The 23,178-nt window shown below is 53.8% G+C and overlaps 1 protein-coding gene across 4 annotated transcripts; it reads right to left on the reverse strand.

The window, feature by feature from the left end:
* Positions 1 to 593: 593 nt before the first annotated feature.
* IGF2BP2 (insulin like growth factor 2 mRNA binding protein 2) lies at positions 594 to 22,758 on the reverse strand. Of its 4 annotated transcripts, none has more exons than XM_086843357.1 (18): positions 22,465 to 22,739; positions 21,916 to 21,976; positions 12,557 to 12,605; positions 12,176 to 12,227; positions 11,607 to 11,670; positions 10,221 to 10,293; positions 10,021 to 10,088; positions 6,408 to 6,542; positions 6,137 to 6,259; positions 5,645 to 5,780; positions 5,343 to 5,471; positions 4,577 to 4,597; positions 3,966 to 4,034; positions 3,582 to 3,698; positions 3,265 to 3,339; positions 2,924 to 3,055; positions 2,540 to 2,653; positions 777 to 2,114 (listed from the first exon to the last, which is right to left on the reverse strand). In XM_086843357.1, exons 1-18 carry the CDS (start codon positions 22,652 to 22,654, stop codon positions 2,019 to 2,021), a joined length of 1,704 nt encoding a protein of 567 aa, XP_086699483.1. In that variant the 5' UTR covers positions 22,655 to 22,739; the 3' UTR covers positions 777 to 2,018. The 4 variants fall into 4 exon arrangements, with proteins under 4 accessions (XP_086699481.1, XP_086699484.1, XP_086699483.1 ...); XM_086843356.1 differs by having other exon boundaries at positions 4,577 to 4,600; XM_086843355.1 differs by having other exon boundaries at positions 594 to 2,114; positions 10,021 to 10,293; positions 22,465 to 22,758.
* Between the last annotated feature and the right edge of the window lie 420 nt (positions 22,759 to 23,178).

Here is a 23,178-nt window from a genome sequence, read left to right on the forward strand (position 1 = left end):
CTGTCTCTGCTTTCAGTGATTGAACCAATCTGCCACAAACTCAGGGTAGATTCTCCAAAGGATGAACAATTCCAAAGAAACTCATGTTTAATCCTTACAAATAATTAATCAGGGAAAATTAATCATCCCTGAGGATGTAGAAGATCTGAGCATGAGGATGCAGCAGCTGGGAATGTTTTAGGTGTCCTTTACCCTGTCTCTTGGGTTCTCACTGTTTGGGGCCACAGTTTTGACTATCCCAGGTGCCACCAGAGCCACTCTCCTGTGCTGGAGGGCTGGGAGGGAAGAGCCCAGCTCCGGGGCTCATGGAAGGGAGGGTCCCTCAGGGTGGCACCTGGCAGCAGCATCCCTGGCCCTGCCCCCAGAGCCCATCCCAACCCCACTGGGCACCTTTCCCCACTGGCTGTTCCAGCCAGGGATGTGCAGGGAGGGAGAGGTGGCTTCATGATGGCAGCACTTCCCAGGTCCCAGGGTGCAACCACACCTGGCAATGCCTACAGCCCCACACGCAGGGAATTGGGCACCAGGGAGGAACTCCCAGCCACGACCACCAAAAGGGACCCCAAAGAAGACAACAGAGAGCAGGCTCAGGCTCTGGTTAGCTGGATATATTTCTCTTTTTTGTCGGTTGTTTTTCACAGAACACTTTGCAGTAGAGGAAAACACGGATTCGCAGCCCACAGGAGCGGTGCTGGCACCGGCACCTCTGCTCCCACCCCTGCTCTTGCCCATCGGCTTTCACCACTTCCATCCATCACTCGGATTTCATTAAACCCTTTTGTTTTTGTGTTTGGCTTTTTAATTTTTCCCTTTTTTTTTTTTTGGTGTTTTTTTTTTTTCTTTTTATCCATTTCTCAAGCTTTCTCCGAAGGAACAGCCACCGGCTCTCGGTTTGCAGGAGACTACGGAAGAGCTCTGGGACACGGGGAATGGTTTCCTTCTTCCACCTCGCAGCTGACTTGGTCGAGATCATTTTTCCAACTCGTTTTTTTTTTATTACAAAAATAAAAAAATGCTCCAACTATCAGTTTTACAAGGCATACAAAAATCTCTAAAAGGGCAACACAAGCGCAAGGTGCTGAGGTATGAAAACCTGAGGTAGTTTTTCTCTGTGTGTGTGTGTGTGTGTTGGGAGGGTTATTTGGGTTATTTTTCATTTGAAGCCAATTTTGCTGGTTGGGTTTTCCAGCCCTGGGCTGACAACCTCTTGTAAATCCATTTTTTTTCACCCATTTCCCCCTCCTCTCCCTGCAACAGGGATCTTTCCCCAAAGATCCCAGTCCAAAGCGGGCAGGGCTGGTGCTGCCCTTAATTTTCCAGGGATGTCAGTGCTGGGCGGTGATGGAGAGAGGACAGACAGAACAGATGCGAATCCCGCTTTTGGAGTCAAAAGCAAAGAGGAAAAGGTGTGTGAAGGAGGGGAACAATGAACATGAGGAATCTTCTTGGCTCCTACAGGCCCTGCTATTCTCAAAGCCCTTCAGAAATTGCTTTTTAACAGTTATTTAGTATTTCTTTTTCCCTGCTGGCGATCCTACAGCTCTGCTCTACGGTGCATTAGAGAACCAATGAACCAGCTCCTGCCATTAAACCTCTAGAAAAGCCTGCTTTTGCTAAAAAACAAACAGCCCCCTCCCCCCAAAAAATTTAAAAAGGTGAGTTAAAAAATAAAATCTTACAAAACTTAAAAATCGGCGTTAGTTTTGTTACTGATATATTAATTCTAAATTAACGAGCGCCGCGGCCCCCTAGGCTGGGCGAGCTCCTGCGGGGTGGAATGGGCAGGTTTGGGGAGAATTCCAAAATAAAAACCACCTCTCTCTACCTGTGTTAGTCCAACTGCCGGGGGCAGGGCGGGGGAGGCGATGGAGTAAGGCGGAAGCTGCGGGATGGAGAGAGCCCCCCGTGCCCCGGTTCTGCGCTGCCGGGGGGCGCGGGGGTCTTTGGTTTGTCCCCTGACCTGCGGGGCTCCGGCAGTGGCGGGGGGTTACATTCGTCAGGCGGTGCTGGCGGGAGCCTCACTTGCTGTGCTGCGAGGCCGCGGCTCCCTCAGCGTGTTTGTGCTCCTGCTGCTTCACCTGCTGCACGATTTCCCTGATCTTGCGCTGGGCAGTCTGGAGAGGGGGGCAAGAAACGGGGGTGGTCTCACCAGAGCTGAGCCCCCACCCACCACAGCAGCATCACAACCCCACAGCTTTTAACGCCGGGACAAACACGTGAGGGATTCTGTGATAAATGAGGGTGTGCTAAAGCAAAGGTTTGGCTTGTTCTTCCATCACCCAAGAGCCTCGATTTTGGGGTGCCCTCACAGCCAGGAACACAGCCTGGTTAGATGTACTGAGATGCAGGAGACAATTCCCATCCCGTGTCCAAGCCACAGATTTCGGCTGAATTGAGCCAATCCTTAATTTTAATGCAGCCAGAAACCCCTTCAGTGCATCCAGGGTGCACAGAAACCGCTCAGAGCAGCTCAGGGGATGCTGTGCTTGGTGGCTTTCCTTAAACTGAGAATGTTGGGGGAGCTATGGCCAAACCTTACCTGACTGGCAAAGAAATGCCCAATGATTTTGACGATGACCTCCTCGTTCTCGTCTGGAGTTTGGTCTCTGGGCACAATGACTTCTGCGCTCGTTAAGTTCTGCAGTTCGTTCACCTGCAGCAAACGACAAAGATTTGGCTTTTCGCTGTGGAAAAGCCAAAATCCTCCACTGCTGGTGCCACCCCAGCTCTGAGCCAGGACGTGGCACCAGGCTGCCGTGGCTCACACCCTGTCCCCTTGGCATGCTTGCCACCCCCAGGACACAGGGCTGGGACTGAGATATCACTGATATCACGGAGCACCAAGGGACAGAGGTGATGGGAGGTAGGGGATGTCCAGCTCTCCATCCCCAGGGCAGGTGAGAGCCCACACACCCCCACCTACCGTCTTGCCACCTTTGCCGATGACACGGCCGGCGGCGAAGGAAGGCACCTTGATGTGGGCTTCGAGCTTCACTTCTTCTTTCGGGTTAAAGAAGTTTTCCTCTTTCAGCTTCCCAAATATTCGCCCCTGGGCCTGGAGAGGACACAAGAGGGACACAGCGGTGGTGGGCAGCATCCTGGAGGTGGCCTGATGTGCCCTTCATTCCCGCAGGCAATGATGGGCCATGGTCTGGCAGCACTAAAAACGTGGTCCCAAGCTGAGAAGCCCCCTGGCACGGTGGGGACCAAAGGGATGCTCTCACCCATGTCCCCAAGGCAGCCCCCACCCTGTGGCCACCGCACCTTGAACTGAGCCTCGGGTGGCCCCGTGATGATCACCATGCGCTCGCTGGCATCTGGACCTTCTGCCGGGGCGATCTGCAGAGGGACGGGGAAGGAGGGTGAGTGTGACTCTCCCCGGGCAAGACCTCCCGTGTGTGGGATGTGCCCCCATGCAGGGACACCCCCCGTGCAGAGATACCCCCCTACCCAGCAGTGGTGACGATCAGGAAACTGCAGGACTGGGCTTCCACTAATCTGGGGAGCAGAACCATTCTCCAAGGGCTTCCCACTGCCCTCAGCAGTGGGAAGGGGAAACTGAGGCCCTCTTTCCTGCTCACCTTGATGGAGGCACCAGCAAACCGTGCTAGCTGCTTGATGTGCTGTCCCTTCTTCCCGATGATGGCCCCCACTGCCTGTGTTGGGATGAACAAGTTCACAACCTCCTGCTCCGGCAGCTGGAAAGGGCACGGAAGAGCCAGAGGGTCAGGGGAACAGCTGGATCAGGGGGTTCCTTCCCAATGCCAGCATTCCAGGCTTGAAGAGGTGGTGGGGTAGGTTGGGCTGGGTTGGGTTGGGTTGGGCTGGGTTGGGCTGAGTTCTGTTGGGTCAGGCTGTGGTCCTGGCACACATTCCCTGCTTTTTTGACTGCCCTCCCACAAGATGCCCAAGGAAAGACCTCATGGCAGGAGGTACCAGGGCACTTCTGGGGCAAGGAAACTTACGGGGTGTTGGTGGGGGAAGGCGCTGGCTGGGGGGGCTCCGTACAGACTCGACAGATAGGCTGAGGAGCCCTGTGGTGGGAGAGAAAATGAGGATCAGTGACATTGATGACGTCTTCAAGGTGCCAGCCCCTTCCCAGACACCCCCAACCTGACACAGGGAGTATCACCACCATGAGTGACACAAGGGACACAGTGACCCACCCCTCATCCCCTGAAACCCCTCCAGAATGAGCTGCAGCCCAGATCCTGTGGCGCAGCATGAGGCTGGGATGTGGATAGGAACTCCCAGTTAACCCCAGTCCCTCCCCACTGCTGTTTTTTTGGCTTTGTCTTGCTAATGTTTGTATCAGAAAAAAGATCCCCTTCTGGCCTCACCAGGGGGGCTTAAAAAGGCCACACAAAGCTCTGGGGTGAAGGACCCCACACCAAACACCGCTCCTCAGGAGACCTGTCCTCTCCATCACACCCATAAATAATTCCCACAGCTGTCTCCCAAAGGCTGTGATACAGGCACAGCACCCTCCCTCCACCGGCTGAGAGTGACCAACCAACCCTCCTGGAGCCCTCCAGAGCCACCACATCCCACCCCCCACGTCCTCCCAGGCACTCACCGTCCTCCTCCTGCTGCTCTGCTGCTGGCATTCCAGAGAAAGAAAACAGCACAGGTAAATTAACCCACAGCTTGGAATAAATTATTTAGGGACTAACAGAGACAGTGCCTGGGTGACCTGGGATGGACCTTCTCCACCAGCACCATGGCCATCCCGTTCTCCTGGCACTGCACCATCCCTGCCCACCATCACCTCAGGGGTTGTGAACATCCTTGCCCAGGTTTCAGCACCCCAAGAACAAGGAGAACCCTCCCCTGTGAGGTGGGGTGGAGACTGGCTCCCCACAAGCACAGCCCCTCGGGTGCCAAGGCAGGGATCCAAGCTGCTGGTAGTGGATGCTCAGCGTGGGCTGCTCGCCCCCTGCACGCCCCTGTGGCCACACCAAGGGGCTCTGGTGGCAACCAAGACTAGACCCACAGGGCACAACCCAGTCCATTCCATCACGATGCAGTGGTGGACCTGGGGTCAGGACTGAAGACCACATACGTGGTTTTTCCATGCTCTACAGAGAGCAGGGCCCTTGGGACACAGCCAGTCCTCAAACACTGGTGAAACCCAGCTCAGCACAACACAGGATGCAGCTGATCATCCCAGGGGGCTGCCAGCTTCATTCCCTGTCCTTTCCACTTTGCTGCTGCCATGAGCATCCTCCCCAAATGGCCGAGAGTCAGTGCTCCCCATGAGGCGGCTCCTACAGCTACAGTGTCCACCCAAACCCAACAGCTCCAGCAGGACACTCCAGACAGCAGGAACATCTCACACTTACTGCAAAGGGGTGGTAGGGGGTGGCAGCTGCAGCCCCTCGGGCCCCTGGGGTGGACGGGAGCATGGACAGCCCTGTGGAGAAGATGCCCAAAGCACTGAGGTTCAGTCCTGGGATCAGGTTGGCCTGTTGCTGGGAAAGGAAAGACACGGAGAAGGGTGTGAAAGGTGGAGTACTGAGCTTCTCAACACAGTGTGGATGTGATGGGTGTGGCCCAACCCTTGCTGTAACACCTTGACCTCCACTCTGAATTTTTGCCAGGCCACCCGCAGCAGGAGCAGGCACAGTGGGAGGGCTGAGCTTACGTTGACGGCCACCATGTCATTCTCGTAGGCCTCGCGCAGCTTCTTCATGATCTCCACCTCAGCGTTGGAGCAGGCCTCCGTGCTGCCCTTCACCGTGATGGTGCGCTCAGGGTTGTAGATGGTCAAATCCTGCAAACTGCCCCACGGGAAAATCCAGAGACATGGTTACATTCCTGCTTCAAATCAAGACAAATCCCAGGAGAATTCAAATCACAGCTGAGGGCTTCCCCTGAGACAGCGTGAGAGCCACAGGCCCTCCTTGGGTTGGAAGGGACATGAAAGCACATCCAGTTCAATCCCCTGCCATGGGCAGAGACACCTCCCACTATCCCAGGGTGCTCCAAGCCCTGTCCAACCTGGCCTGCAACACTTCCAGGGATCCTGGGGCAGCCACAGCTTCTCTGGGCAATCTACCACCCTCACAGGGAACAATTCCTTTCCACTATCCCATCTAACCCTGCCATTTCCCCTGGTCCTGTCACAGAAACTTACGGGGAGATGGTGATCTTTGTGCCCGTGTCCTGCTCAATCTTCTTGAGGTTGCGGCCCTCCTTGCCAATCAACCTCCCCACCAGGCTGTTGTGTGCCAGGATTTTCAAAGGAATCTCTTCTGCTCTAAAACAGATTAGAAAAATAAAATCTAAAGGTCCAGCCAGTCAGGAAACAGAAATCGCCAGCCACCGGTACTAAGGGTGTGTTGGAAAGGAGAAGGACCACCATCACCATTTCCCACCACGCTTTTGGCTGAGCCAGGAGCACTCACGATTTAGTTTCATCAGCCTCCTTCTTCATGATGTCCAGGATCATGCGGCACGCTTCCGAGCACCCCTCCGGGGTGGCGTGGATGGTGATGGGCTTCTCGGCAGCGCCGGCGTTCTCCTTCCGATGGATGTCAACCCTGTGGCGAAACAACCAGCAGAGAGGAGCCCCTGAGATGGGTCTGGTGTCACACAGAGGCTTTTGAGAGCTCAGGAGCTGAGAAAAACTCATTTCAACACTTGCTCAAGCTTTGGGGTGAACCTGGGTTCAGGTCCATCTACCAGCACCTGGCTCACGCAAGCCCAGGCAGTGTTTGGTTTTGGGTGGTTTGGATCAGGTTTGGGCCACGTTCGCCTGTAGGACCCGAGGTTCTGGAAGCTGAGGGGTATCACAACACCAACCAATGCATCGAGGGGGCAGAACAAATCCTCAACTGGACAAAGCCCTGAGCAACCTGGTCTATCGTCTCTGACGCCAGTCCCGCTCGGAGCAGGAGACCGGATTAGAGGCCCTTCCAAGCTCTGCCTCTCTCTGCGCAACACCCGAGGCTGTCCAGCGACCACGTCCTTCGGGACAGAGAGCACTTACCCGTGGGCAGCGTCTGTCACGACACGGAGGCACCCGGCAACAACAGCGCTGGTACTCACGCCCTTCCAGGGGAGACCAGAAGGCTCCCATGCGCACCGGCAGGGACCGTGCTCTACTCCTCTGGTCTTCCCTCAGCTCATGGCGGGAGGAGGCACGGCCTCCAGCTCGCTCCTCAACCGTACCTGGCAAAGCCCTGAGAGAGAGGGAGAGAGGAAAGCAGGGTAGGAGACTCCCGCACCTCAACCACGTGCCTTGGACAACAGGGGGAAGAACTTTTCCGTCTTCTCCGCGCGAGTCCACTCGCTCTTCCCACCGGAGGGTGATGCCGTGCGGCCGTCCTGCCATCGGCCACCACCTTGGTGTCCCTGTCTCTGCTGCAGCCGGGGCCAGATCTTCCGAGCGGGTGCGGTAGTGGCAGCTCAGCCACTCCGGAACGCTGCCAGTGCTCAGCTCCGACACGGTGCGTTCCCTCCGGCCACGTCTCCGAGGTCCTGTCCCGACGGGATCATCCAGGGTGCTGCTGCACGTGCCAGCCCCAGGGCTGGGGGCAGCCACCACACAGTGCCACACTGGGATGCTGCGGGATCCAGGTGGGTTTGCGCAGGTCAGCTCTTCCAGGAGCTCAGGAGCACGGACAGTGGAAGGGGAGCAGCTGGGTGAGAGAAGGGCAGGGCCAACCCCACCCACTCCAAAGGGAACCCCGGAGTGGTTCCATCCAAGCACTGAATAGGGAATTAACATGGTGTGATTCCCTTCGTAGGCTCCATCTCTCCAGATCTCCCGTGGCTTCAGCTGGTGCTCCCAGCCATGGAGCTCCCTCAGCTTGGCCTGGAGGATCCATTCCCAGCAGGTACAGGGACACTTGCTGCCACCCCTTCACTGGGGACAGGGTGAACGCGTCATAGCGGCCACGTGAGGTGGTGACAGACCAGGCTGATGCTCCCAAGGTAGAGGGAATCAATGAGGAATCCCAACAAACACCACGGATGGGAGCCACGCAGCTCCTTGGACCCACGAGCAGCTGAGGAGATGAGAACACAGCTGAGCCTTCGCACCAGAGAGGGACCGAGTGCCACAGAAGTGCTGAATGGAGGCACCGAGGCGATGAGGACCTTGGAGGAGCCTTAGAAAGGGGCACGAGCCAGGTTCCTGGCTGACCAACCCATCCCACCTTGGGATGTGTGGGCACGAGCTCACTTGCCAGAGAGAAGAAAGGATTCCAGGAAGGGGCAACTGCTTTCAGGCACATCCCACCCCAGACAGCTGGAGAGGGAGAGCTCTGGAGCTCCCAGCACATCCCAGTGCCGCTGCTGAACTGCTCCATTCCAACAGGAGGATGGAGAAGGGGACCTTCGATAGCTTCACCTCATCACCAGGTGCTGCAGGGAGGGATGTCCAGGGCTGGGGACAGGGTTTGCCTACAGTGCAGCAGGAAAAGCCTCCAAGAGACCTTATGGGGGGCTGGGAATGCTTCAGGGAGTGGTTGCCATGAGGGACAGCCCTCTCCAGGTGGACAATAGAGTGTGCCTGTAGGGTTATCCCAGTCCCATGGCTGCTGGGATCCTCTCGATCCTCTCCTCATGGAGTTCCAAGGGCTGTGGAAAGTCTCCGGGTGCGATGGGCTCTTGCTCTGGGTTTCTTCATGGAAAAAGATGGCTCAGCCTGGGGACACTTTTGCCTCCTGGGGTTCACAAGCATCTTTAGGATCTCTGTGTGTGGAACCAGGGGTGAAATCCAACGTGACCAGAGGAATCCAGAACCCAACGTCGCTCTGGGGAGGAGCAGGGGTCAGGCAACAGGATGTCACCCTCAGATCATCACACCAGTGGATGAGGGTGGCCTGGGCAGGGACAGAATGTGGGATGACACCCAAAGTGAAGGACAGGGGCTTCTGTGACTCCATGGCACCGGTCTTCAGGGCAGGCACAGGGAGCCACTCCACAAGCAGGGACAATTCAGTGGCAGAAACTGCTCCAAGCAACAGCATTTGGTTTCATGGTTGGGAGAAACTGGCACTTTCCCACCTTCCTTGCTAGGCTCAGGGCTTGGAAAGGACAAATTCCATTCTTGGGTGGCGAGGGCACAGCTACACCTGCTGCTCATCCCACCAGGACTCACCTGGAGAAGAGCTTGCAGCCTACCAGGATCTGCTCAGGGCTACCAGGTGGCCACGCCCTGGGGCGAGCCGGGCTCCAAGAGCTCCTCTCCCTACTCCTCTGCCCCCTTTCCGTACAAACCTCTTCCTGCCAACCCAGTGCCGGGGTTTGGCTCGTCTTTCTACCTACATCCACACTACTACCAAAGATTTGCCTCTAAAAACTCCTCTGAGAACTAGGATGCTCTGGGACAGGAGTCCTACGTCCCACGGGATCACCAGGTTCAGGATGATGAGCACAGGAGAAGACAGCTTTGAGTTAAACACAAACACACCTGGGCAGAAACAAACCATGCAGGAAAACCATGCAGAGAATGAGCGGTGAGATCAGGAGAACAGTAACAAGAGAAACATGGAAAACTTCGGCAAGACAACCCCACTTTTGTTTTTTTTTTCCTTTTTTAGTTCAAAAATAAGCATGTTAATAGCTAAAAAAGGCTTCAAATAGTTACAGAAGCCCATCCTTCTCGTGGCAGTGCTCCCACAGTGTCCCTTTCCCTTCATTGGCTCTAGCCCATACAGGATGCTGCAAGATGAGCAAATCCCAAGAACAAAGACCACTGCACTGAGGATTCACCCTTAGGATTTTATCCCCAAACTTGCCATTTCTCCCTAAAGCCTCATCCCCAGCTGTTCTCATGAGGCTTTAGGAACTCATTCCAGGCCTTTTCCAGTGTGCATCCCCCTCTTGCAGCACCCAGACCACCCTGGCCAGCAGGAATGGTGCAGGACCTGAGCTCTGCCACCAGCCCCTGAAGGCTGCACCCCAAGAAATCAGCAGTGGCTGGCACTCCAAAGCCCCCAGTGCAGGGAGAGCCCGAGCTGGGACCTACAGCACCCTAGGGAAGGAAACAAAACCATTGGAAGTACTTACTTGGACTGGGTTTGCTTAGTAAGGTTCTTTATGGTCAAGCCCTCCTTTCCTATGATCGCACCAACAAACTGCGTGGGCACCAGCATCCGCAGTGGGAAATCGAGCTGTTTGGGCTGCGAGGAGCCCCCCGGGGAGGAGCCCCGCTCCCTGGAAGAGTGGCCCCCACGGCGGGATCGCTGCGGGGGCGGAGGGGAGCTCACCTCTTCATCCGGGATGTAGGAAATCTTGAAGGAATAGTTCTCAAACTGGTGGTCGCTCAGCTTCTCTATTGCTCTGCAAAGGCAGGGAGATGCAGGGGGCGGTGAGGGGCTCCCCGGGGATGGGTTCCCCTCCAGCATCTCCTCCACATGTAGAACATGGGACTTTCCCAACTTTTATCTTCCTCCCTGCCCAGTCTGGATAAAGTGGCCACAGGAAGCCAGAGCCCCACACTTTTCCCACGAGGAGAAATGTTTACCCTGGTGTAACCTGGTGGGACATCATCCCCTTCCACGTGGGTCATGCCAGAGCTGGCACATGACTTTTCCCCCCAGCAGAGGTGGGATGGCAGCCTTCCCCTGGGCAAAGTCCTGCCAGAAGCTACCACACAGCATGGGAATAGTCTCATAGGCTTCTTGGACGTGGAAAAGGTGACAGAGTGGCTCTGAGCCAGAGAGAAGGATGCAGCACGTGGTGGCCCCTCTGCTGGGAACCCCAGCTCCCTTCCCAGCTGGATGAGGCTGGCTGGCAGCACCTGGACCCTTCATCCCCCAAGCCCCTCCTCAGCAGTGACATTTGGCCAGGCTGGCATCTGCCATGCTTGGCTTCCCTGCTCCTACCACAATCCCACTTCAGCTACTGACAAATCACAAGCAGCTCCTTGCCAGTCCTGAATTCCACATCTTCTGAGGACTTCTGCAGCTTCACCTTCCCTTTCCTAAGTCCAAAAAAGCCTCTTATCCCAAAGCATTAAGCATTGCTATGTTGGGGAAACTCTTTGTCTTCCTTTATTGCCACAGCTCCCGAGACCACGGTGGGATTTTTGGGGCTGTCCTGTGCAGTACCAGGATTTGGACTCAGTGATCATTGTGGGACCCCTCCAGATCAAGGGACTCCATGATTCTAAGACACTCATATCATGTTTATCTGTGGTCCACAACACATCCAGCCAAGGCTGGAGGCACAAGAAGGATTCTCCTCTGCCCTCCTGGACCAGCAGATCACTTATCCAGTGCCATGAGGGGTCAGCTCAGATGGGAAACTGGTGGAACATCCATCCACAAATGGACTCACAAAATCTCTTTGTGGCCTGGGATCTGCTCTTGATCATATAAAACATACCCTGGCCACTAATAATAATAAGCTCACTGGTCTCCAGCACAGGGCTGAAGTCTCTACAAGACTGGAAGAAAATGTTTTGCTTGGAACCATGCCTCCACGTCTGAAATAACCCCTAATTTGTACTACCCCATCTCCCATGCCAGGGGAGAAGGCAGAAGACAGCCCAGTGGTGGGACAGCTCAGAGAAGGCTGGAAGGTGCCTGGGATTCCTTGGGAAAGCTGGTGTGGCGTGAAATTACGGGAAAACCAAAACAAACCCCACTCACACTTTTGCCTCCTCCTTGGTCGCGTAAGTCACGTTGACAACGGCAGTTTCTGTGTCTGTGTTCACTGCGGGGAGCAAGAGAAGCAGGGTTGGAGCGGGGATGGGAGAGGTGTCTCACTGCCCTCAGCATGCTCCAGAGGGGGATACAGCTGGGATGGGGGGAGGGAGGTGCCTGTCCCGGGCACCGCTGTGTTTCCCCTCAGCTCAAGGACTGGGATGGATCCAAGGGTGGATCCAAGCAGAATGCAAGGCTGGATATCCCCAACCCACCAGTGAATCCCAAGCTGCACTCAGCTCATTTTTGCTTGCAGGGGTAATAGTTTTTTTCAATTTTTCAGGGACCGGGAGCATTCCTGGGGATGGTGGATGGATGGCCCACATCATCCCACCACTGGACAGGAGGCCCCACCTTCACCAGCAAGGTTTGTGTCCAAAACCCATTTCAGACCAGTGCTGCTGGTCTGGTTATCCAGCTAGGTTTCATCCCAGTGGGCTTCCTGCAGCCTGGGTGGAACTGGGGAGCAGTGCTGGGAATTTTGCAGGGATGAGGACCGTGCTGGACCATCTCACCTTGCTCTACATTCTCCACCGTGCCGTACTGAGCTAAGAGGCCATCCAGCACCTGGGGACAGAGCAGCAAACCGGGCATGTGAGCCCCCAGGCAGACAGGGCAGGAGCCCACTCCAGCCACAAACACCCTCCAGCACCACCCAACTGCTCCAGTCCCTCCACCCACCTGCATCCCATCATCCCAAAGCTGACCCAGCGCTCAAAGCTGGCCCACAGCTCTGCTACCCAGAAGCAGGCAGGAGCTGGAGCCCAGTTCATGCTCCCTCCTGTGGTCACTGGGAAGTTAAAGGGTGGCCCTGCAGACCACGTGCTCCAGCAGCACAGCTCACGCTGCTGGAAAAGGAGATGAATGGGATGGTTTTGGGATCAGCCACTTCTTACCTCCCACTGTAGGTGGGGGGGGATGTTTCGGATCTGGATCTTCCTGCTCCTGCAAAGACAAAGCCCTGGATTAGGGTCTGTAGGCACCTCACAGCAGAGGGAAAAGCCTCTCTGGGAATCAGACAGCTGTTGTTGACAGATTTCCAAAGCATCCCACTTCCCCAAACCAGGGCAGCTCATGCCCAGGGAAAGCCATTTCTCCCAGCTTTGCCCTGGTCATCACCGGGGCTGACGCTCTCTCTGGAATGCTCCCTCCTCATGCTGGCTGTCAGGTTTCCAAGGAAACCTCCTGAAAGGAGCCTCTACAGAGCTGTGACCGTACAGGGATGCATGGACAGCCCTGCCCACGCTGCTCTGGGCTGGATGGCTGGGGGGGAACAGCAGCCCCAGCCCTGTCATGGCCAGCCCTACTATACCTTGAGGGGAGCTCTCCAAAAGTACATCCAGCTGAGGACCACCACTTCCCAGCAACATGGGGCTGCTTTCCTTGGGGAAACCCAAATAAATATCCTCAGAGGCCTGAGCTTGGGGATGGCCAACACACCCAATCTTGTCCAGTGGCACTTCCAAACTCACGTGACAACATGGCTCACTCCCAACCTGGCTGTGGTTCCGTTCCCATCTTGTTATGGTTGCATTCCCAAACTGTGGTTGCATTCCCAAGCCAACCATGGCTTCATTGGCAGCCTGGCTGTGGCTGCACAGGAAGCATTGCCAAGGCTTCCCAAGGGAAACAGCCCCTCAACATCTCCCCAGCCTGACTGTGAGATGTGCTTGGGAGCTCTGACAGGAGGATCCAGCCAAGCCATGAGCTCATCCACGAGCCACCCAGACCAGCATTCCCAATCCTGCCTGGAACCAGTCAGCTCTGACCACAGCACTGTCCCATGTTCTCACCTGGTCAAGCACCAATGCCCTCAGCAGAGCACAGCTGGACCACCCCTCCCAAGGCCAGGGATGGCTTTCCTGACCAAGCCACCCCATGCCCACACACAGAGCCAAGTTTCAGGAGCTGAGCAGAAGCTGGAAGCTGGTTTTGTTAAGTTTTCCTTTTCCCTGGGATGAGTTCAAGGAAGAACAGGTCCCACCAACCTGGGAGTTCCATGGGAACACAGAAGCAGCCCCAGCTGATGGCCACCAACACCCAGGGACTTTGGGCCAAATCCTGCAGGACAAGGAGGACAACCTGATCCCACCAGGAATCTTCAGCCACTGGGAAACAAGACCTTCCAGCCCTGGTCCCTGCTCTCACAACTCATTGCACAGACAAACCCTGAGCCTCTGACAACAGCTTTGGCAGCTAAGGAGTTCCTTGAGTAGCTTGGGGCCAGACACCGGGGCCAGCAAGGAAAAGGCAGGGAAAAGGATGTTTTTTGAGATGTGGGCTGTCAGGGCAAGACAAACCCCACAGCTCATGGCATGAGAAGGACCATGGACAAGCAGGTGGAACCACTGGAGAGCCTGGTATCTCCTGGGGCTGCTGAGCCACAGTCAGTGGGACAAGAAACCCTGTGCTGGCATCCAGCTGAGCAGGTGTGCTCAGGAACAGGCTCCTGTCCCCAGCTGCCACTGGGGATGTCACAGCTGGGAATCCCAGAATCCCTGCGAGGGAAGGAGCAGGATTTGTCCTATCCCACCCCCAGCCATGCCCACCCACAGCAGGAAGGAGGCAGGAAGGAAGGCCTGGCCCAAGGCAGACCCTGGCAGTGATGATCCTGCTCTGTTCACCAACAGCTGGAACCCTCCTCCTGCCTTTGTCACCCGTCCATGGCTGACGCTGCTCGCGGTATAAACATCCCACGGGGACCACTCCAGAAAATGGGATCTGTTTTATTGTTCAAACCCACCAGCATTTCCCAGAGGGTCTATTTTAAGATGCCCAGGTCCTGCCCAGATACTCAGCTCCTGGGAGACTGCTCCTGCCCGCTCCAAGTGACATATGTCACTCCTGAGATGATGGGTGGTGAGCCCAGAGTGCCTGAACAAACCCCAGCGCGTCTCAAACCATCGGAGAGAGCCGGACACGCTGCCCAGTCACTCCCACCACCCCCAGACCCAAACCAAGGGGGGTGGGTACCTTCAAATGCCACTGCACAGCTCCAAGCCAAAGCATCACCACAGCCACCCTCCTCTCAGTGTGGGAGCCATCCATAGGGATGCCCCAGGCTGGACCACAGAGGAGCCACTCTCCATTTGGGGTTCATTTGGCTCAGCCCACCTGGCACCAAAGCCCAGGAGCCCGGGGAACACAGGGCACTTGGAAGGGGCACATCCAAGAGAAACCAGCAGAGGAGCCAGACACGCTCCCTTCGCCACTCCTGGAAAAGCTCAGCCTAGAATTTAATTGCTCCAGGGCCATAATTTCCCTACTCCTCTGCCAAGAGAGATGCCAGGGGAGATGCCAGAGCAGTCCTGGTCTCCCAAGGTGGTGCCTCACCCCTCCTGGCTCACCTCCCAAAACACCCAAACAGAAGGATCACAGCAAGCTGCCACATAACCCCATGTCCCAACGGGACACAACAGCATATCCCCACTCCCAACGTCCACCCAAACCAGTGCAGAGCATCTAAAGACACCCAAAGGCACTCAGGCTTCAGCTCCCATGGGCAGGATTCCCAGCAGCTCATCACCCCTCAGCATTTAAGATAAAGTTATTATTCCTACTGGGTGTGCTTACAGCTCTTGTAACTCCACACCTGGTTGAAGCAGAGCTGGACCACACACAGCCATCACTGATGGATGTACATCTGGAGCCACGACAGATGGATGAGTTATTCCCAGAGCTGGGGCAGGGGCTGTTACTCTCCAACACCACTCCCAGGACTTTGTGGCAGAAACCCCCTTTTTATTTTGATTTTTGTTTTTATTTTAGTTACATTTTCACCACTCTCCCAAACCGCAGAGACTGACTCCAGGGCACGCACAGAACGCTGGCACAGGAGCTCCTGATGGCCACATTTCACCCACCCTGTTTTGCAGCAGACTGGTGGGGATTTGAAGAATGAAATAACTCATAATAACCAGCTAGGGGAAAAACACTCAACTGTGTGTGATGCAACTGGCCCTGCTGTAGCGAGTGCCCTCGGATAACCTGGAAAGCTGCAGCCCTCTGGTTCTTCCCTACCTCCACACACCCATACTGCTGCTCCAGCAGCTTCAAGGGCTGAAGGACACCAGGATCACTTGCTTTTTTCCCTTCTAAACTGATCCCAAACTAGTTCTGCTCACCAGCAGCTCAAGGAGGAAGCATCTCCTCCATCCCAGAGCAGGGTTTGGGTACCGGGAGCTGCCAGCAGCGCAGGGAGGATGAAGCAGTGAGTGAGGAGGTGAAGTGGGCTCATGAAATAATCCAGGATGGAGCTGTGTGCTGTTTCATGCATCCATTAGAGCAGAATCATGGGGCTGGCATCACAATCCTGCAGGGAAAGGGGATGGAAAACCCCCAGCCATCCACACGCCCTGCCAGCATCACCACTGCCACGTGCCTGCTACCTGCACTCGCTGAAATCATGCAGTAAAACAGAGAAGCCTTAAAACTTGGGGTTTATTCCCCAGAATCAGGAAGATCGAGGGGGTTTTGGCACATCCCCCACATTTTCCAGCATGGCTTCCTGCCCTGCTGTAACTTCCAGGGAAATAGTGGGTAACAAGCCCCTGGAAATCCAGGGACACAGAAGGACAAGAATAAAAATGAAGTTGTGAAATGAGAATGAGACACTCCCAGCTCCCTGCCCGACATCCACGAGCCCTTCCTGGATTTTCCCTGTTGGCCCCATGGAAAACCCACCCATCCCTCAGTCAAGGTGAAGCTCCAGAGGGGCTTTGTCTCCCACAAGAATTTGGGAACTCTAAACAAGCTGGTTTAAATATAAACTCTCTAATATAATAATAAAACCTCAGCAAAAATAATACAACAATAAAATAATACAGTAATATAATGCTATATAGTAATATCATACAATAATATAGAGAAATAATATATAATGGCATATAATTAATAGAGTGGAATACAAGGCATGGCTTCACCACTCTCTGCCCTAAAAAGCACAGATTTTTTTTTCCTACTCACACTTTGTAATATCTTACTATAATAAAGCTTAAAGGGATTTTATCACCTTCCACCTCAGATCAGCGCTGAGGGCAGAGAAAAAAATCCTCTGCCACCCCCAGTTTTCCATAAAAATCAGATTTCAAGAGAACTGGGGAAAGAAAGCAAAGGGAAAACATGCTGAAAAACCAGTGGGGGCTCTGCCTGCCTTATGAAATATTTGTCCCAGGCAAGAAAACATCTAGAAAAAAAAATTATTCCCATCATCAGGCAGGGACCAAACTCCGTCCCAGCTGAATTTTCCAGACCCAGCAGCTCAGAGCCTGAGCCAGCCACAGCCCCCTGACCGGGCAGGGAAGGAAGTGGCTGCTGGATTTGTGATCGTTCATTATTACATTTATTTTCTGGGTCTGCAGGAGCTGTCCTGGAGGAGTTTTGCTGCCAGCCAAGCCCACCCAGCAGCGGATCCAGCGGAGGGGCAGCAGCATTAAAGAGCTGCCCCAGTTTCCAGCAGTGGCCAGGAGCGTGGAGCTGCTCCAGTTCCCCCTCCCGGCCCGGGGGCTTTGCCCTGACGCTCTTAAGGAATTAAAATCCCCGGCTGGAAAAGCCCCGGGCTGGTCCTGGCGGGGCTGGGGAGCAGCTCCAGCCTGGATCAACAATAGGGATGGACTGGGAATCGCAGCCCATCTCTCACCGCCCAGATTGAGGGGGAAAACAAAAGAGGGAATGGGGGGGGGGGGAAAGAAGAAGGTAGGAAAAAAGAAAGGGAAAAAAAAAAAAAAAGGACAGGAAAATAGATAAATAGGAGGACAGAAAGAAGGGGGAAAAGAAAAAAACGGAAAGGATAAAGGGGATCAAAGATAAGGGAAAAAAGGAAGGAAAGGAAGGTGGGGAAAAGGGGGGAGGGAGGAAAAAAGAAGGGGGAAGAGTGGGAAAGAAGAGAGGTGAAAAAAGGGGGGAAACAAGAGGCAGAAGAAAAATGAAAGGGGAAAAGAAGAGGGAGAAAAAGAGGGGGAGAAGAAAGGGGAAAAAAGAAATAAGGGAAAAAGAAGGGGGAAAAGAAGGTGAGGGAAAAAGGGGACAGGGAGGGGAAAAGAAAGGGGAAAAGGAAGAGGGAAATAAAGGGGGAAAAGAAAAGCAGAGAAGAAGGAAAAAAGGGGAAAATAATGGGGAGAAAAGAAGAAGGGGGGGATAGGGGAAAGAAGAGGGGAGGAAGAAATGGGAAGAAAATAATGGAGGAAAAGAAGGAAGAAAGAAAGAGGTGGAAAAGAAAGGGGGAGGAATGAGAGGAAAAAGAAAGGGGGAAAAGAAAGCAGGGAAAGGAAACGGGAGAAAATAAATGGGGGGAAAGAAGGGACAAAAAATTCATGGAAGCAAAGACCCATGTGGAAAGGAATCTAAAGAAAACCAAAACTCAAACAGCACCAACTCCCAGTTCACCCACACCTGCAAACAGAAATAAAATAAAAATAAAATAAAATAAAAATAAAAATAAAAATAAAAATAAAAATAAAATAAAATAAAAATAAAATAAAATAAAATAAAAATAAAATAAAATAAAATAAAATAAAATAAAATAAAATAAAATAAAATAAAATAAAATAAAATAAAATAAAATAAAATAAAATAAAATAAAATAAAATAAAATAAAATAAAATAAAATAAAATAAAATAAAATAAAATCGGTGTCACCCCTCTCCAGAGCCAGCACTGGAGTCTGGGAAAAGATCAGGTCCAAGGGGATCCTGGCCAGCTCCATTGGGAGCAGCATCCCAGACCTATGGGAAACTGGGCACACATCCAGTGGGCAGCAGGAGGGGGTTTTCCCATCCTGGATGTGACCAACATTGCCCTTGATACTTCAAATGAATGTCTATATATAAATATATATATACATAAAGTCTCTTTTTCTACATAAATATGTCTTATAAAATTTTATATATTATACAGGAATATTTTGTGTATTTTATGCCGTTTGATATATTCACATAAATGTTTCATATAAACACACATAAATATAGAATCATAGAATAGTTTGGGTTGGAACTTTAGAGCTCATCTAGTCCATATATCTCACAGAAAAATATATATTAGAAGTATTTTTTAAATACATATAAAATATATATAAGTACCTTTTATATGGTGCCTTTATACATGTAATATGTTTTATTTATATCTCCATAAAAGATACCAAATACTTTAAACACACCACCATACATTATTAATTTGTATCAATAAGTAACATACTCTAAGTTTTAAATTATATCTGGTTTAGGATACAGGACTATTTTCTGCTCCCCGTGTGCATTTCCAGACATACATGGGGAAGTTCCAGGAGCTTTTCCTGCCAAAGCAACGGGAATTCCTCTCTGCTAATTAAGCAGCTCACTAACGACAAGCAATTATTGATAAGGAAAGCAAAGATGGGGTGTCCAGAGGAAGAACAAAGGGCCTGGATGGTTATCCCAAGCATTAACATCATCAGAATTTCTGGGTTGAAAAACAGAGGGAAATGAGTAAATAATCAATAAAGCAAAACCACGCCGAAATGAGAAGGGAATTGATGCTAAAAAGAGAATTATTTACGGGTAATTCCTTTTGAAACAGGAGAAAGTGCCATAAAATCACCCTCAGCAAAGCCACTCGGGCAGGCACCGGCACTGCTCCCCCTCCAAACACCTTTATCTGGGGCAAAACCACCCGAGTTTGATACAATGAGGTATTTCTATATAATCATTTAATATTAGTGATCTCCAGGCTCCCCTCACTGCTCTTCACATCTCCCTTGGGCTTTCCTTTCTCATGTCTGAAAATTATGGCAGAAGCAGAAATTAAAAGGCACCTCCACAACCAAACCCTCCCCGCCCCCCCAAAAAAATTTGGCTGGTCTGGGGACAATAACTGGAGCTCTGCTACTTTTTTAAACTCCTCATTTTTAATTCAATTCTTGTATAAAGGTCAGCACTGGGCTAGCTGAGTTTTGCTTCCTATTTTTCACATTTTAATTTTTTTAAAATGCTCTTTCTTTATATACCTTTGTATGTTTTTTCTTTTCTTTCTTTTCCATTGACATGATTTTTAAAAGATTTTAGGAATACTCAACCAATCCTTAAGGGGGAAGATGCTGCTGCTTCCCCCGTGGCCACAAAAACAAAATACTCTTGGAGTGGGATTGCTTCAAGCAAATAAAAGTATTCCCTGCTCCTGCTGAGTTTAAAATCAATTTTAAAAAGAACTTAAAAATTGAAAATGTTGATAAAAATATAAAGTGATTTTTTTTTTTCCCCCTTTAATTCCCCAAGGCACAAACAAACATTTAAAAGGGGAAAAAAAAAACCAATTGTGATTTGTTGGATAACTGTTGGATATTTCCTACAATATCCCAGATCATTGGGAAAGCAGCAGAAGGGCTGATTTTATATTTATGGGAGGTGAATTGATGGACTGGGAAGGATTCAGGCTCCTTCCCACCACTGTCACATTTAATTTCTGCCTTCGGAGAAACAGAAACAACCCCTCTGCCAGCACCTCCCCTCGAGGAATTCCCTTCCCTACTTCACGTGGCCAAATGTCCCAGGGGTTTTCAAGCCAGTTCCTTATCCAAACCTATTTATATGGACACAAATAGATTGATAGCATAGATCTGGATTCGATTTTAATATAAAAATGAATCATTCCAGGTGTAGCTGGGCACGGAGGGAAGCTCCGGGCACCGGCACCTCCTCACATCCCCGTGACGCAGGAATGCCAAGGGATGAGAGCCAACCCAGCTCGGGTTCTCCAAGCCAAATAACCCCAAAATTCATCTCAGCAACAGTGGGGTTTTCACTGTTTCACCCCCTGAAATCGCAGTGTCTCCCCGGGACTCAGCCGCCACCATAAAAATTGGATTTTCTACAAATTTAAAGGGGGGGGGTGTGGAAATAAACACGGCCACGTGAGGTTCCGTCCCCTGCCAAAAATCACATTACAAAAATAAAATCTATAATCTACTGAGCCAAGGCACAGCCCCCCCAAACTGGGGATATTAACATGAAGCAAGGTAGATTTTTTTTTTTTTTGAGCCGGGCATAAGAAGATACCGGCTTAAATTAGATCTCGATAATCGGAAGAAATTTGGGAATAGAAAACTCGGAGCCAGTTTTTATTAACTGAACACAGAGCGATGTATAATAAATCAGTATTTATTTCTGGGCTGCTTAAATGGCTTTTTTTTTTTTTTTTTTTTTTTTTTTTAATTTTAAAACTTGAGAGGAAGAGCAGGCGCACCCCAGCCCTGACAGAGAACTTAAAGATGAATTCCTTGTTTACATCCCTTGCTTCACGCTAAAGGTCGAGCCCTGGCTCCATACTATCACCCCAAACTCCCCATTTCTGGCTCTTCCAAAGCCACCAGCAGCCCAGCGTGAGGTTTAGTTTGGAAGAATCCCACCTGGGCATTTCTGGGGGGGCTGGTTTGGATGGGTTATTTATTTATTTTTTTTTTGGAAGGTAGGGAGCGTGTGATCCCTGGCGAAGACGAAATCCCACTCCGGCACACGTGATGCCGGGCACGAGCCATTCCCCCCCCGTAAGCCTCAATTACACAACAGCATTTCCAACCCCCCCGGCATTTCCAAATTAATACCCCGGCAGCAATCCCGGACCAAACCCGTGTCAACCTCCCAGCCCGGGCCAAGCCTCCGCGCCCACAGACACCAAACCACTCGCCCGGAGCGGCCCTTGGGGGTCCTTTTTGTTCCCTTTTATCCCGACACATACCGGGGGGAGGAAATAAACGCCACTGGGTGCCGGGGTTTGTTTTCCCCGAGGAACGCGTGTGTCCATCAGCCCGGCCTCGGGCACCTGATGGAAACGGGAGGGCGCGCTCGCCGCGATGCCTTCAGCACAAAACGCTTCGGGTCTGGGGGTTCTCCGGCCGGATAAAGGGAGGGTGAGGTGTTTGGAGAGGGAAAATTGATGAATTGGTGACTAAAAATAATACCCCTAAAGGTGCGGGTGGCTGCGCTGCTGGGAAAACCTCCGTCCGCGCCGCGGAGAGCGGGGGGAAAGGGGTTTTCTCGTGTTTTCCTGCCGGGAGCGGTGGGGAGCGTGGAGAGGGGGGCATCACGGGGGTGCCCACCCGTGGGAACGCGGCCGTGGGCCGGCAGCTCCGTCCCCCCCCTCCCGCGCCGCGCTCGGGAGCGAAAGTAAAAGCGACGGGGCTCGGCCGCCCCCCCATCCCCCGCATCCCGGCTCCGGGAGCGCCCCCCGTCCTGCCGGGACGGCCACTCCGAGCGGGGGGAGGCTGGGGGTGACGGCGCGGGGTTACCTGAGCTTTTTGGGCACGGAATAATCCACTTCCATCACTTTGCCGTGCAGCTCCACTTTCCCTGCGGAGACAGCGGGGCGCTCAGCATCCCCCCCCGGGATGGGGCAGGGCGGCGTCCCCCCACCGAATCCCGTCCCCCTCCCCATCGCACCCCATCGGATCCCACCGCATCCCACCCTCCCGGCCCCGCCGGGCTGTCCCCGCGTCCCCCGGCCCCCCCCGGCCCCCCGATCCCCCCCGCGGGGCGCCCCCGGGGAGTTGGGGCTGGGCACCTCGTAATCGGGTCCCCGGGGAGCGGCGGGGGGCGGCGGGGCGGCGGGGCGGGGGGCGCCGCGCCCCGGGGGCTCCCAATAAAATCGGAGAAAAAAATCAGCGAAAAATAGAGGCGAGGTCGGGAAGAGCCGGGGCGGGAGGAGGGAGGGAAGGAGGGAAAGGAGGGAGGGAAGAGGGGGGGACCGGGAGATGCCCGGGGAGGGGGCGGCGGGGAGGGTGATGAGGGGGTCGCGGGGGGGATGCGGGGGGCGCGGGGGGGGCGGGGGGGTCGCTCACCCGAGAGGGTCTCGATGGCCCGGATGGCCCAGTTTTGGTCCGGGTAGTCCACGAAGGCGTAGCCGGACTTGAGGAGGACCTGGCCGGGCAGAGGCAGCTGCCGCTCCCCGAAGAGCTGCCGGAGGTCCTGGGCGGTGGCGGCGGGGCTGAGGTTGCCGATGTACAGCTGGTTCATCCTCCGGCGCCTCATCGGGAGCCCCCCGGGCTCCTCCCCGGGAGCCCCCCCGGCTCCTCCCCTGCCGGGAGCGGGACGGACGCGGGCTCGGGAGGGTCCCGCTCTGCGCCACCGGCCCCGGCCCGGCCGAGCCTCCGACAGCGGCGGGCGGAGCCCGGCCCGGCCCGGCCCCGGGGCCGCCCCGCGGGGGGGCAGGTGGAGCCGCCAGACCCCCGCGGGGACGGGATGGGCCGGGGGGAACCGGCCCTGTGCCCCCCACCCTTCTGGACCCCACCGCATCCCAGCACCCCGATCCCTCCCGTCCGGGACCCCCCCTGCATCCGGCATCCCGATCCCCATCCCTCCGTCCTGGAACCTCCCGCACCCAGCATCCCCATCCTTCTGTCCTGGAACCCGTGCAATCCCATTCCCCCTAACCCCCCACACCCTGTCATCACCTCCGACACCTCTGCCCTTGCACCCCACCGGACCCCATCACCCCAAACCCCTCCCTCTGTCCTGAACCCGCTGCCCCCCACCATTCCAACCCCTTTGCCCTG

Source organism: Cyanistes caeruleus, chromosome 10, assembly GCF_971803275.1.
Source record: "Cyanistes caeruleus chromosome 10, bCyaCae1.hap1.1, whole genome shotgun sequence".
NCBI classification, from domain to species: Eukaryota; Metazoa; Chordata; class Aves; order Passeriformes; family Paridae; genus Cyanistes; species Cyanistes caeruleus.